This window comes from Apis cerana, linkage group LG11 (assembly GCF_029169275.1).
Source record: "Apis cerana isolate GH-2021 linkage group LG11, AcerK_1.0, whole genome shotgun sequence".
In the NCBI taxonomy this organism is placed as follows: Eukaryota; Metazoa; Arthropoda; class Insecta; order Hymenoptera; family Apidae; genus Apis; species Apis cerana.
Genome location: NC_083862.1, coordinates 13,796,056 through 13,810,315, shown reverse-complemented (window position 1 = coordinate 13,810,315; position 14,260 = coordinate 13,796,056). Strand labels below are relative to the sequence as shown.

The 14,260-nt window shown below is 29.6% G+C and overlaps 3 protein-coding genes and 1 long non-coding RNA gene across 7 annotated transcripts; 2 read left to right on the top strand and 2 right to left on the bottom strand.

The window, feature by feature from the left end:
• The first annotated feature begins 335 nt into the window (after window positions 1-335).
• LOC107995869 (NCK-interacting protein with SH3 domain) lies at window positions 336-4,016 on the top strand. Of its 2 annotated transcripts, XM_017053593.3 has the most exons (9): window positions 336-476; window positions 560-744; window positions 810-1,649; window positions 1,729-1,931; window positions 1,997-2,100; window positions 2,205-2,423; window positions 2,491-2,663; window positions 2,731-2,828; window positions 2,908-4,016. In XM_017053593.3, exons 1-9 carry the CDS (start codon window positions 452-454, stop codon window positions 2,996-2,998), a joined length of 1,938 nt encoding a protein of 645 aa, XP_016909082.1. In that variant the 5' UTR covers window positions 336-451; the 3' UTR covers window positions 2,999-4,016. The 2 variants fall into 2 exon arrangements, with proteins under 2 accessions (XP_016909082.1, XP_016909083.1); XM_017053594.3 differs by lacking the exons at window positions 2,731-2,828; window positions 2,908-4,016 and having other exon boundaries at window positions 2,470-2,633.
• Window positions 4,017-4,101: 85 nt separating this feature from the next.
• LOC107995871 (troponin C, isoallergen Bla g 6.0301) lies at window positions 4,102-10,457 on the bottom strand. 3 transcript variants are annotated; one of them, XM_017053596.2, is made up of 6 exons: window positions 9,961-10,457; window positions 8,541-8,571; window positions 6,768-6,911; window positions 6,496-6,615; window positions 5,603-5,734; window positions 4,102-4,554 (listed from the first exon to the last, which is right to left on the bottom strand). In XM_017053596.2, the coding sequence occupies exons 1-6, from the start codon at window positions 9,982-9,984 to the stop codon at window positions 4,526-4,528; spliced, it is 480 nt and encodes a 159-aa protein (XP_016909085.1). In that variant the 5' UTR covers window positions 9,985-10,457; the 3' UTR covers window positions 4,102-4,525. The 3 variants fall into 3 exon arrangements, with proteins under 3 accessions (XP_016909085.1, XP_016909086.1, XP_061938180.1); XM_017053597.3 differs by having other exon boundaries at window positions 9,982-10,457; XM_062082196.1 differs by having other exon boundaries at window positions 4,511-5,734; window positions 9,982-10,457.
• A 67-nt stretch (window positions 10,458-10,524) lies between these two features.
• LOC114577259 (uncharacterized) lies at window positions 10,525-12,764 on the top strand. Its single transcript, XR_003697164.2, has 2 exons — window positions 10,525-10,667; window positions 11,011-12,764. It is a non-coding gene; the product is annotated as an uncharacterized LOC114577259 (long non-coding RNA).
• Window positions 12,765-12,879: 115 nt separating this feature from the next.
• Window positions 12,880-13,955, bottom strand: LOC107995870 (translocon-associated protein subunit gamma). Its single transcript, XM_017053595.3, has 4 exons — window positions 13,820-13,955; window positions 13,503-13,630; window positions 13,284-13,375; window positions 12,880-13,208 (listed from the first exon to the last, which is right to left on the bottom strand). Exons 1-4 carry the CDS (start codon window positions 13,947-13,949, stop codon window positions 13,010-13,012), a joined length of 549 nt encoding a protein of 182 aa, XP_016909084.1. The 5' UTR covers window positions 13,950-13,955; the 3' UTR covers window positions 12,880-13,009.
• Between the last annotated feature and the right edge of the window lie 305 nt (window positions 13,956-14,260).

Sequence of the window (14,260 nt, the reverse complement as noted above, 5' to 3'; positions counted from 1 at the left end):
AAATGTCTATTCGCGATATCTATATTTAAAAGTACTCAAATATAATTAAATTAAATACAATTTCAATTTTTTCACTGCTATATTATATTTAAGAAATATATTGCTATCTTTATTTGAGCTAACTTCAACATATCTTGAAACGTTTTATAGATATAGAAGTATATATGCAAAATTTTAATCTGCCCATGCGTTGAGAAGTCTTCGTATCATATTGCTATTTCAATTTAGCATCATTCACATTCGGCTTATGCCAATCTTACGATATAGAGGGCCCTCTCGAATTCATCTATATAGTTAGCCAACAAAAAAAGACACCGTAAAAAAATAATATGTCGAGCAGGAATGAAAGTGAAATTAGTGAACGGAGGTAGGCGGTTCTCCGCCCGTTTACTTCTCACCTGGGCGTTGTCTCTTTGAGAACAAATATCACTTTCCATTTCAATACGTGATCATGGGTGACAATTCCATGAGGTTAGGTAAGTCGGATGATCGATTTCTCTGCAGTTATCAATTTCTGCATTTTTTTTATCTAATATTTTTTATCAATCATTTAATACAGAGAATTATGAAGTGCTTAAAGCTCTCTACGATTTCAAGGCTACATTCGCAAAAACCCTCAGCTTTCAAGAGGGCGATTATTTTATTTTATATCAGAGCAATACTAAACAAAGAAATTGGTGGCAGGTCGTTAATAAGGACGGTCAAATTGGATATATCCCCTCGAATTACGTCACCACTGTAAAGGTAATGAGATTATTATAATAAGTAATTGAAAATCTAAAGAAAATTAAAAATTAAATATTTTTTAGGTTCCATCTCAAGTATTGATTGAATTTCTAGAAGATTGTATAGAAAATGTGAAAACTGAAACTAAAAAACAGACTGGATTGCATTTAGATAAGCAAGATCTTCTTTTGAGATTAATAGAAAAAAAGAGACAAGCAGAAACTAACAAGAAACCTAAGAAACAAGCTCCAATGCCTCCTGATTTTGGAAACACAACACCTAAAGAAATATGTTCATCGCTTGTTTGTAATACTCAAGATGGAGATATTAGTACTGTTCAGAGTAATACTTCATATATGACAGCACAAACAACTATGCATACTAATATAGGGAAAGAAGAAGCACCAGTTGTTCCACAATGTCAACGTACATCTATAAATGATCAAAGGGTACAATCTCTTTCACGTCAATCTTCTTCTGAGACACAAAAAATTCAAACAGAAATTCGTAAAAGTCCTTCTCAGAGTAATTCTCAACATACCCCCATTAGTTCACCTATAAAGAAAAAAACTTCATTATGTGATATTAACTCTCATACTGCTTATCAATTACTTGACCAAGTACGTAGGAATACTCAATTAAGTTATGAAATGTCAAAAGTAGCAGTAACAGTAGTTGTTTCTGGCCTGCAACAATTGTTGCCTCAAAATGTGAGCCATTATTTTGATGCATTATTGCATCAATTAGAAACACCATTTACTGTATCACAAATGAGCATAGAAGAAACATATGATGCTAATAGATTGAAAGTGATTTTTACAGAGCTTACTTCTTGTAAAGAAGATTCTCAACAGAGAAATTGGATGCTTTATGAAGATGAATCTATTATTGTTGATTATATAAAGGAACTTACTTCTATATTGGTATGTTAAATATTACATTAAAAAAAAATGTAATATTGTTTTCAAATCAATTATATTATATAATTTGTTAATTTTACAGACCAATGCAGATGCAAATGTATCTAGATATGTTTTACAGCAGAATCAATATAATGGAGTTAATATATTGATACAATATTATCAAATGGAGCCAAGATGGACTATTAGACAATTACTCTTGCAATCATTTGGAGTAATGTGTAGTTTAGATTCTGTTATCTTAACTATAATGTTAAATAGTATATTACCTATGGAATTAGCAAGGTAATGTTTAATATATTATATTCATATGATATTTGATTAACAACTTAACATGTATCTTTTAATAGAGATATGAGGAGTAATTCCAGAAATGTAACAAAATTAAATTATTCTTCATTATTACTTACTATGATTTTTTCAATGGGTGAACCTATGCCAGTTACACATTTGGGTGAGTAAAGTAGGTAATGTGTTATATCTGTTGTATTTTTATCCTACTTCTCCCACCTTCCTTTTTATTTGATACAAAATATAATTCTCCAAATTTTATTACAGAGCAATTAGGTCCGGATTTTATAACATTTATTTTGGATTTAATAGAAAATCCTCCTGATATGGACTTGGAAGATCAAATTCCGGATTTGTTTGTAAATTTAATATTATCATACAATTTACAATTCACTAACTCAGAAAATATAGTTTTGAATGCGTTAAAGGAAAGAACAGTGGCAAAAAATTTTACTGAAAAAATCTTACTTTTATTTAATAGAGAAGGTAAAACAAAATAAGACGTATTTTACATAAAATAAATAAATTTCAGCAAACCTGTGATCTATTACAGAGGATCCTGTGCGAATATTCGATCATGAACCGTCGCCACCTCATTCTGTACTAAAACTATTTATCGACCTATTCAGCAACGATGTCACAGCAGGCCTCTTCTATACAAATGACGTATTTGTTTTAATCGATATTATATTACGTCAATTATACGATATGTTTCCCGGTGATAAGGTATTGAAGAATAAAACAAAATTTTATTATCAATATAGAAAAAAAAATATAATTTTTTATTTTATAGCGTAGACAATATTTGGAATTATGTCGAAGAGTATTACGTACTTCGAGCTATAATGAACATAAATATCGTTCAGAAGATCTCTTGAAATGCTTTACAAGGTCAATATATTAAAATATTTGTTATAATTTTATTTTAATCATAATTATTAAGATAATACTGAAAAAATGTTTGTTACAGAATATTCTGTGAAGAAACTGGAGAGAGTCAAGAAGATCAACAATCGGTGCGTGAAATTAGCAATGAATTTCCACATTTGTTTAAAATGTGACCTTTATCATCGCCCTCCGACAATAAAAACTTGGAGGATGATGATTTGCAAACTCTTGTATAAGGTTCCGGTACGTACAATGACGAAGAATGACGAAGAATCAAGTTACCGATCAAAAAATTTCTTTATTTTTCTAATACTATTTTGCAAATATTTTGCTCAGCCAATAATATATCAAAGACGCACACACAATTCGCAGAACTTCAAGTGCATGAAATTATATTTTTCCCGTTTTAATCTTTCTAGTAAACATTACTATTTATTCTGATTAAAAAAGGAAAATACAGAGAAGATAAAAAATATATAAATCAACATTACATTACAATTTAAAAATCGTTGTATATATATATATGTATATGTAAAAGAAGAACGTTTATCATTTTAAGCATGTGAGGACCATTGGAAGTATATAGAATCATTCCAAGTACCCTGATAGAGATAAATATAAATTAGTATATATGAAGTAAGGTAGCTCAACTGCACGAATAAAATTAATGAAATATTGGAATTATTGCTCTGATATAATATTAAAAAAAATTTAAAACATAGTTGAAATTATTAATAAAAGTTCTCTATGAAAATTCTTTGTGAAAAGAAAAAATTTTAGTCCTAATTGAACTAGTTATAATCTCTTATATCTGATTGTATAGTCTAGTCCACATTTATGCGAGTAATATTCTAAGTCATACATTATTTTCTAATGTATTTGATTCTCTCTCATGATGCATTAACATATATATTCTAATAATATATTCTATTAAAAATATAAATTTGTTTAGCGAATGCTCCTTCGCAATTAGAGAACTTCAAAGATTCCAAGAACAAATTTACAGTAAAACTTTATAGTTTATTAGTGCCACTATTATAGTTATTCTAGTCTATTGTTAGCAACTCTATTTTTTTAAAAATATTATACTATGTTACGTTTATGACTATTGACATGTCAATTATGAAGAAATCTCAAATTATTGTGATTATAAATCAAATGTTAAAATAAATAAAAAGTTTAGGCAATCAATCACTTGATTTTGTCTTTTCCTGAAAATTATATAAGCAAATTATTATTTTAATAATTTTTATTAAGAAAAATAAATTTCAATATATATCTTTTTAATAGTGTTTTATTAACAACAAATAAATACTGTCCATGAAAAACTTAATAGGCGCGATGCAAATGTATTGGAACTCGTGATTTTTATTACGTTAACAATACACAATAATCACAACTTGCGTACGAAAAAATTAAGTTAAAGTACTCGTTAAAATAGAAGAAAAATCTGTAGACGCATTCCCATGACACTGAAGCCATACATTTTAAATCGTCCCGAGATATGGCCAACAAACGAAGACGCGTCATAACGTTGGAAGACATAACCTTTGCACATTTTTAGGCACCGTTCTTTTTTGCATTGCAACTTTTTTTATTTTTTTTTAAAAGACACGCAGATAATTAGTTTGAGAGTTGAATGTAATCGTCGCACTTGTATTGTCTTTGAATCGTAACGAATCATCAACATGTAAGAATATTTATTCTCCGGTCATCATTTCCATGAATTCTGAAACAAAACATTTATAATTGCTCAAATCCAAAAAATTAAATATAGATAAAATTTTTAGTTATATTTTTAATTTTTTTATTTAAAAAAAAATATTTTTTAATTTTGAACACTATAATAAAAAAATTAAAAATATTTTATTTTTTCTTTTATATAACAATTTTTGTAATAAATTAATCACAAATGATATCAATTTTTAGTGACTAACTTAGAAAATAGTGAACTTAGAAAATAGTGAAATATGTTTGTAATTGATTCAAACAAAAGTAAACAACAAGTATATAATCATCTCTTATATATGTCCATACATATTTGAGACATTTTTATTTGTGACTATTGGCAATGTTATACAAAAATAAATTATCGTTGATATGTAATGCATTTTGTTTGTTGTTCTAAGAAGATGCCAGGATTTGTGTATTAAAGTTGGAGTGATTCAATTCGCAATCATTAGAAAATTTAAAAAATTGAGTGATCTTACATAAAATTAGATTATGATTTATATATTCTAAACATTGAATATACTGAATAATTTTACGCAAATTCTATTTAAGTAACTTTTATATTAGACAAAAGATAAAAAAAAAATATTTAATGAGAAGAAAAATGGATTATCGAAATAAAAAATATTTGATAAATAAACTTTCGAAAATTTAAAACATGTTAATTTTTTAAGTAAGTACATAAATAATGGTATATTAAGTGATATATTATTAAGTACGATAATCTCGATTCAATAATGTACATATTTAAGTACATGTATGTGTAAATAAACTCCGCAATCAATGTATATTGCTGAAAAAGCATTCAATAGACAACATATGTAACTTCTTCAATATGACAACAAATGTTCCACTACTATTTAATTGATTATTAACTATATTTTTATGAATACGTTTATCACCAATTGAAATAGTGATAATTAAAAGTACTTTTATAATATCGATCACAATGAGAATAGTTTCGAATCAATAAGTATGATTTATCAAATTAAATAAATTCAATAATAATTTAAAAATATTTATTAATTTATTATATTTTTTCTTACCATCAAAATCAACAGTACCAGATCCATCAGAATCGATTTCCTCAATCATGATATCCAGTTCTTCGTCTGTTAATTGATCGTCCAATTCCCTAAGGATCTCACGTAAGCATGTAGTCGGAATATAACCATTTCCTATAACAAAGTATTCTGTTTAAGTATCAACGATGTCTTTCAATAATAAAATTGAGAAAGATAATTTATTATTATCTACTAATGAAGAGGATAAAATATTAAACGAATAGTCGCATTAATACATGTACATCTAAAAGTCTTTGGCTCGATCGTAATTCATGGAGACTTCGATGACGAAACGAGCCCATTTCTTGGCCGTATTCCCGGAGGCATAAGTCTTCTCAAATTCGGTCGGCTTTCATTCCCATGAAACGAAACGGAGACCGGTACTGTTTTTACGCAGCACAAATTTCGGAGAATTAGCTATTCTCGGCTATTCTCGTTTAATATATCTTTTTTATTCTTATTTCGCGCCATTTTTCTGTTATTCTGTCTACTATTTCGATCCCTAATTTGTCGAAAATCGCAAATGATATAATTATAATGAATTTAATGATTTGTCCGTTGTTAATATTTTAATAAAAAGAAAAAAAATAAATTTTATAAAAAATTAGTGTCAAAATTAAGTTGAAAAAATAATAGGAAGAAAATATTGAGAAATATTTTTATAATGAAATAGAAATTTTTTCAATAAAAATTTCTTTGATTCAAATAATACGATAAACTTAATCTTTCATTTTTTTTTTGTTACATTTTTATATTTTCTCTATAATATAAAAAAAAAATTACAAAACAATACAAAAAGATGCAAGATAACGAAAAGAAAAGTAAGATAAAGTTAAATAAGATTACAAAAATTATACAGGTAAACATGTATTTACCTTCTTTATCGTAGAGTCTGAAAGCTTCTCGAAGTTCTTTTTCTAATGCTTCTGCATCTTCTTCAACAATGAATTTCGCTGCCAACGTAACAAACTCCTCAAACTCAAGACGTCCAGATTCTATGAAGAGAGAAGTAAAATTTCATTCAGAAATTTATTAATTTACTCTTTTGTTACACCAATTATCCTAATATCTATCTTAAATTATCATAATAATTATAATTTTAGACATCATAATAACGTTTGATCAATATCGGATTTGAACTACTTACTGTCAGCATCGACTTCTTCGATCAATTCGTCCAGAATCTTTTTATTGAAAGGTTGACCCATCAATCTGAGAATATCAGCCACCATATCAGTGGGAATGCTACCACTCTTCTCCCTGTCAAAGCTGTCGAACGCTTTGCGAAGAACTGGAAAATAAAGAATAGAAATTTTTTTTAAGAGAAATATGACTAATCTTAAGTGATATTTTATCGCGTTGAAAGCTGTATCTACGATACAGTTACGAATTTAGAAACCGATGTTAATGCCCTTTCGCTCGCAATTCTGGCTCAAAGCTTATTTGGCTTGATGCACCATCGTTCATGCTAGTTAGAACGTTTATTTATCGTTGTCGACTGGCTGGTGTAAAACTAATTTATGCGATGGTTTGTTTTTTATTGACCTTCTAGTAATCTTTTTAAAAAAAAAAAATGTTTCTTATTATTTTCATTACATATAGAAGACAAAGAATTTTTTTAAATTAATCAAAAAAAATGTTTTTATTAAAATAAAAGATATAAGCTCGATGAAAAATTTAAAAAAAAAATCTATACACATTTGCTAGAAGACAAATGTCTTTGCCGCGTCATTATAATTCGATTATTTCATTTTTTTTTCACAACCAGAGGGACGTTACGAGCTTCTATTTTTTGATTCTATTAGAAATTTCTTTCCTCTATTTTTACCAATCCGATTCCCTCTGATCGAATCGTCACGCGATACCTTCTCATCATACTAAGGCGGTTCCGTAGCTATACATAGGCAGCCTATACTGGCTGCCCCCGATCGAATTGAAGCATAAATAAACTCTAGGAACGTGGCGTCTAGATAACTTATCTGACCCGTTTATTCTTCTGTTTTCATTTTCTTTTCTCCCCTCCGTTTAAACTTTGAATAAAAATCGAAATACTCCTCTACATCGACAAGTTATTTTAATACAAGTAAAAAAAAGAAACAAACTTGTATAAAGAAGCCTTTAAAAAAAGGAACGTGTTAAAAAATCAAGTTCAAGAAACACGAACAATTGGACCCGATTGACTGGATGAAAACTCGCTCGTACCAAAAATAATTCGAAACTTGTCCAATCAATGTTATCAAATGAATTAAAAACAATCCTAATTGTCGAATTATTTTCATCAAGATAATCATCTCTAATGAAAATTCCCAAGTTTCCTCCTCTCTCTTTTTTCTTTTCTCTCTCTCTCTCTCCCCTCTCGCTAAGCCGCTCGACAAACAACAACCGAAATTACACGGTTCCCGTAAATACAGAGTTTCTTTGTTCTAGAATTGGCGTACGAACTGAGGCCACGATTTCCTCCGGGACACGAGACGTAGTTGGCTTCCGACATAAAACGATGAACAGGGTGTACCTAAAGATAGACGGTTCGGTTACATCGGCGCGGGATCTTCCGGAACGATTGAACGAGCCCCCTTGTTCGCCAGGCAGAAGGGTCAGGAAACGGGCGAAAGGGAAACGTGACGAAGGAACATCGGGCCTCCCGATTAAATTTAGCGCGCCGTGTCCAGTAAACACGATACGATTTCGACGCGATTGAAATACCAAGAATGGCGCGGCCGATGTTCGTTCGGTGATACCGTGCAAGCTTTTTTATTTTTGAATTTTTTTTTTTTCCTCGAATTTTCTTCGATTCGGTACGACGATTTTCCTTTCGTTTTTTCTTCTTTTTTTCTTTGCAAGATGGTTCACGTTAAAATGGTCGAACGATGAATGGTTAAAATTGTTTTTTTTCTTTTTTTTTTAATATTCTGATACGTACCAGCAATTTGTTCAGGGGGAAGTTCGTCGGCCTGCGAACAGAGAAAGATGAAATTTGATATCTCCGAATATATCAGGGATTAATAAGAGAGAAAGAAGATTCTAAAATTGTGAATCGTTTTTAATAAATCTCGATCATGTCTAAACATTGTGAGACGAAGAAACATTCCGTTATTGAAATTAATGTTTTGAAGTCAAGAAGATTTCGAAGTGACGTGCATGGTTAACCAATGATTCTTTTTTTTTTTTTTTCAGAAAATTCGTGCAACTTTTCTTTTAATCAAATATTATTCTTTTTATCTTACAGTTGAATTTAAAAAAAAAAAATAATTTTACGATGATCGAACACAGTAGAAACGATCGTGAATAGTCGGACATCGGGCCGTGTTCCTTCTTCCTTGTTGATTTCATTCGTTTCGTTCAATAATTTTTCTTTCTAATTTTCCTCGTATCGTGCAATACGATATATATATATATATTTATATATATATTTGACTCGATTTTATCTTAATGAATAAATCAACACGGAAAAGGAAGGTCCGAGAAAGTTCGCCATGTAAGAAACAATCACGTTTCCACGACCTCGCATCTCTGGACCAATAATTCCCGATTTTAGATCGATTGTTAGATCATTGTTACTGTTTAGACAGATAAAAAAAAATACTAAAACAAAAGTCAGAACAGGCGAGAAGAGATATTATACGAAAGAAGAGAAAAAAGAATAAAGAAAAAAAAAAAAAAAGAAAGAAAATAGTGGGTGCAGGCATACTGCAGCGGAAGCGGAGGAATTGGTGTTTCAAACCATTATTAATTTAACTCCTGAAGCATGATGGATGATTGATGGTTTAATACGTGTGAACGAAACAAATGAGGTGCACCTCGAATACTTTTCTCGAAAGAATCAGAAAAAAATTAATACTTAAATTAAAAATCTCCATCTGGATCATGGAGTCTCTTCCAATTTACGAAAGACACACACACAAAAAAAAAAAAAGAAATCTTTTCTCCACGCGGAACGGAACAAATTCCTTTTAAAATTGAAACTTACTTAAATTCTTATGTTGGAACGAAAATAATATAGTAATCGATACATATATAAAAAGAAAAATCAATTTTTTTTATCATATTTAATTATTCTTCAATAATTTAATATTAATATTTATTCTTCTATCACAAGAACTGCGAAGAATTTTTCAATATAATATATATATATATTTCTTCGATCAAATAAAATAATTCGAAATTCCAATTCGTCCGATTACAAGAAAAGAGTGAAGAGTGAAGAGTGAAGAAAAACCACAGAGATAAGGCGAGGCACAGTGATGAATTAAATCAAGAAAGAAAAGAAAAAAATACAATAAATAAATATAGAGAGAATGTACAAAAGGAAAACGTGTATGTTTACCAGGGCGACGACTTACGATATCATCAATAGAACATACCATGGTGGCGCGATTCTCTTTTTTTACTTTTATACTTTTTTTTACTTTTTTTTTATCTTTTACTCTCTCTTTTTCTCTCTTCCTCTCTCTCTTTCTCTCTCTCTTTTATTATTAACAAGCTAATTTATTTTAAAGAGACGAGAAGATTTAAGAAACACTTTCGGCTGGACAATTGTCGACAATACGACGAAAAAAAGATCGTCGTGAAAAAAGTCGCGAACTGGATGGATGGATTGTTGTACTCGCGACGAAAAGAGAAATTGTTCTCTACGTGGTCTAGAAACTGGTAGATGGTATGGTTGCTGTCTGTCGAACACTGTCACGAGGAACGGCCATCGTCGCGGTAATATTCGAAAACGAGGATATAGCGGTTGCGTAGCGATGCCGGACCGCACCCCGCAACCTCCAGCCAATCGTGAGCTCCTTCTATACGCTTGTTCACGGGCCTTAAAGCTTTTGGAAAGGCGCTTGCGCTATTTCTGGGATGCAGACGGTGCCGCGAGGCTCGAAATCAGGGCCGTCTTTTCGTCTCTCGACGTTCCAGCCATCTCGCTCTCCTACGTTCCCGTATCTTTTTAAAATTAAATCGATTCTTATTGCAATCGTACCGATTGTGATACTCGTATGCATGTGAATCATCGCGTCTTTTTCTATTCCAGTGGTCTTGGACCAGAATAATTTTGGAGGTTAAGTAGATCGAGATTGGTATTGCGATCGAATAATTTTGGAGATCAAATTAATTCGTGCTCCAATCTATGTAAATTTACGAAATTGGCAGAGATATCGAAGACTTATCGTATATTATGAATTGCTTCGATTGATAATCTGGAAGGAATAAGGAAGAGAATAACAATTTTTGTTGTCGCCTTTGTTGTTGTTGTAAACGGATTATAAAAGGGGGGCGAGAATTTTTTTTTGTTTTTTTTACGAGAAAAGTAGTGTACCGTTGTAAATTATTTAGGATTGAAATTACGAAGCGGAGGAAGGCGGCGGAGAAATGTGACGGAATGGATTCCTTTTTAATTTTAGACGCCCGCTGGAGCAACGTATTCACTCGAGTCTTGTTCATTGAGACGACTATGCGCGTATACGTCTTTTTAAGAAGAGGAGAACGATATTGCTGCATCGGTACGAAAATAGAGAATGAAAATTTTGCGATTTGCGTAAGCCACGGAAGAACGACAGAGGCATAAAAATTCATGTGGAACTTATGGTTTGGAATCGAGACAAGATCTTGTTACGAGTATAAAATGTTACAGCGTATTGTATCCGAGAGTAATGTTGCATTGCTTCGATTAATTGAAAGATGATAATTGAAATTTCGGTCGTTCGAGACGATGATCGTGAAAAAATTTCAAAATTTAAAAAACTCGTGCTTGAATCTTTGACAGGCTCAGTATCAATTCTAAGATTATGAATAGATTTGAATTAATCGCGAATTATAAAGTGATTACAAAATTTCTTATATTCATATTAAAACGCTGCTCAATTTCTTTGTAACTGCATAGATTTCAAATTTTGATTGTATACGCATATTATATTCAAATCAAACGGTTAGTTTTCTGGGTGCATGATGTAATTATTTTGAATAGAAATCCAGCAGCACATAAAATCGCATAACATTGACCGATTCGTCTGTTAAATGCTAAAACGCGAATCGAACGAGCAGTAGAAAACTCATTGTGCGATAAAACTCGAGATTTTATATCTTTTCTCGAAAGATTCCATCAATAATGACAAACGTTAGTCACGATTTGTAATAAAATATTTAATAAAATGATTGTTATTGATAATTGTTGCCGAATAATAAGGATTGGATAATCCGACTCACGCAACAATCAACGAGTTATCTGGAGAATTTGAGATTTGGAAAAGATCCAAAATATATGCAACTGAGTAATATGTTGCAGTAAATCTTGTAAACTATTATTTATTATTGAACGGAGTAATTGTCGTATGTTTAATCCAGCCGTTGAGGGATTTTTAGCTTTGGTAGGCTCTAATTTTCTAATGTTTCCTATGTAATAATTGAATCGCAGTTTATTCAAAGAATATTGTGAAAATTACGCGAATATCACGTGGCGACATAAATCAAACAAGGAAACTGATATGTTTTTGCCAAATGCATAGCTACAATTGCGCCAATATGAGTTTCTCACGTTATAACAACCTTGCAAAATTATTCCGTGATATACACATATTAAATGCTCTAATAAACATAAATTTAATTAAATCTTTCATTCTTAAGATACAAGAATTTTAAATATTATATTTCAGCAAATATTAATTTAAATTACGAATTATATTATACAAAATATAAACAACTCTTAATGCAACAAAATGCAAATGATAATGGCATAGTACGATATAAATGAATGTTTGCATTTTCACTTCTGCATAAGAATAGAATATACAATTTGGCGAGAGATTTTCTTTCGACGGGTTATACGTTGGCACGTGTCCAAGTTAAACAAGCAAATAAAGCATTAGAATTGGTCGTGTTGGACTGCATATAATGGATTACAATCTGCGATCCGTTATAATTCGTCATCAGTAATAGAATCGGTTTAATTAATTCGAACGAAAATATTCAGTTGCCGCAAACGACGGTAAATTATAACTCGAACTGTTGTAATGCAAATATTATCGATCCACGTAATAATAATTTCCAATTATGAAATTCTTTCCATAATAAGCGATTGATCTTCATTATATTTTTTGGGCAATTTTATATTATTAATCATTTTCATATCTAAATATAAAATATGCATAATTTTTGACATAACTTATTATATCCTCTTATTATATCCTTTTAAAATTGTAATCTAAATTATATAAAAAAACATTTAATGATTTTGTCTTAAATCAGTATAAATTCAATGTAAATCAGTGAAACTGTTATAATTAAAAACGATTTTATTAAATTTATTCATTCACTCATAAAAACAATTGCAGAATCACACATGTATCGATGATTTTAAATGATTACCATTATGCATTCCATATATATATTTCCACAACATATATTTTATTGAGATCCAGTCGATAATAATGCTAACAATGCACTCATTGCACCCACAGAAAGTATATAATTCACAGCTGGTGTAAATGTCTTTAGAATATAGAAAGAACATACAATTACAAGAGCTAAAAATAAGGCATTATTGTAAAAAATTGAAAATGTTGTTGCTTCATAATCAGCTACTTCATTTTTTTTCCATAAAATTCTGAAAATTTAATTATTTTACATTAAATTTTAAATATATATATATATCTAATATTATTGTGTTTAAATGTTTTACCTTTCATCTTTTTCCTTTTTACTCATTTTTTTATCTTCTGATAACTTTCTGCTCATTTCCTTTGTCACTGCATCTTCTCTTTTTACTGCAATCTAAAAAATATATATATTATATATTTTATATTTAATTTAATATTTAATTTTTTAAAATAAATCTAAAAATATGAATTTTTTTAACGTAACTATGTTAATAAAATGTTTTCTTAATAATTTACAATACCTTATGTTTTAACACGAATTTTGTATTTTTGTATGCAAGAGCAAGAGTATATGTACTCGCTAATGTGACTAAAACAAAGGAAATTAAATTGGCATAGATATCGATCAAATGAATTCTCCAAAAAAGCCCTGTAATATAAAAATATATAGAGGTTATTTTAAAAAAAAATTACAATTTCTATATAATTTATTTAATAAAATTATATAATATAAAATTATATAATATAAACATATATGAAATTTATAATAAAATTCATATACATTTATAAAATAATGATATAAATAATATTTATAAACTTGTGAAGAATATATACTCACAGATGGGAATTGCCGAAACAATAAAAGCATTGCCGTAAAATAAAGCTGAAGATTTTGTTGATACATTTCTTGAAAAATCTTGAAGAAGAAGTTCTTCTTCTTTTGTAAATGCTTTTGATTTTCCTGACATTTTTTTAAATTATCTCCTCAAGAGATTTTAATTCGTTCCAAACCAATTATCACTACTTTCGCGCGAATAGAAAATCTTGCTAATCTTTAGTGCACGGTGCGCATGCTCACAAACAGATTGTGTGGAGATTTGTGACAACGTGTCCATAGAAACGTCATTTTGATGAAAGTATAAACTCTGCCATTCAAAAAAGTTTTCTTTAAACTTTTCGTCACATTTCATTCTATTATAAAGCAATCTATTATTTTTCGAAAACATTTCATTTTTTGAATATTTTAATGATATTTAATATTTTGATTAAAATTTATTAA

Excerpts from the sequence above, each read along its gene's own strand:
- LOC107995871 (XM_062082196.1), bottom strand. Across the intron at positions 6,616-6,767 it reads CGAAGAAGTCGATGCTGACA|AATCTGGACGTCTTGAGTTT; the intron begins GTAAGTAGTTCA and ends CTCTCTTCATAG. Across the intron at positions 5,735-6,495 it reads CAGACTCTACGATAAAGAAG|GAAATGGTTATATTCCGACT; the intron begins GTAAATACATGT and ends ACTTTGTTATAG.
- LOC107995869 (XM_017053593.3), top strand. The coding sequence starts at position 452 with ATGGGTGACAATTCCATGAGGTTAG. Across the intron at positions 2,101-2,204 it reads TATGCCAGTTACACATTTGG|AGCAATTAGGTCCGGATTTT; the intron begins GTGAGTAAAGTA and ends ATTTTATTACAG. Across the intron at positions 2,829-2,907 it reads CTCTTGAAATGCTTTACAAG|AATATTCTGTGAAGAAACTG; the intron begins GTCAATATATTA and ends TGTTTGTTACAG.
- LOC107995870 (XM_017053595.3), bottom strand. The coding sequence starts at position 13,949 with ATGTCAGGAAAATCAAAAGCATTTACAAAAGAAGAAGAACTTCTTCTT. Across the intron at positions 13,631-13,819 it reads TGTTTCGGCAATTCCCATCT|GGCTTTTTTGGAGAATTCAT; the intron begins GTGAGTATATAT and ends TTTATATTACAG. Across the intron at positions 13,376-13,502 it reads AATTCGTGTTAAAACATAAG|ATTGCAGTAAAAAGAGAAGA; the intron begins GTATTGTAAATT and ends TATATTTTTTAG.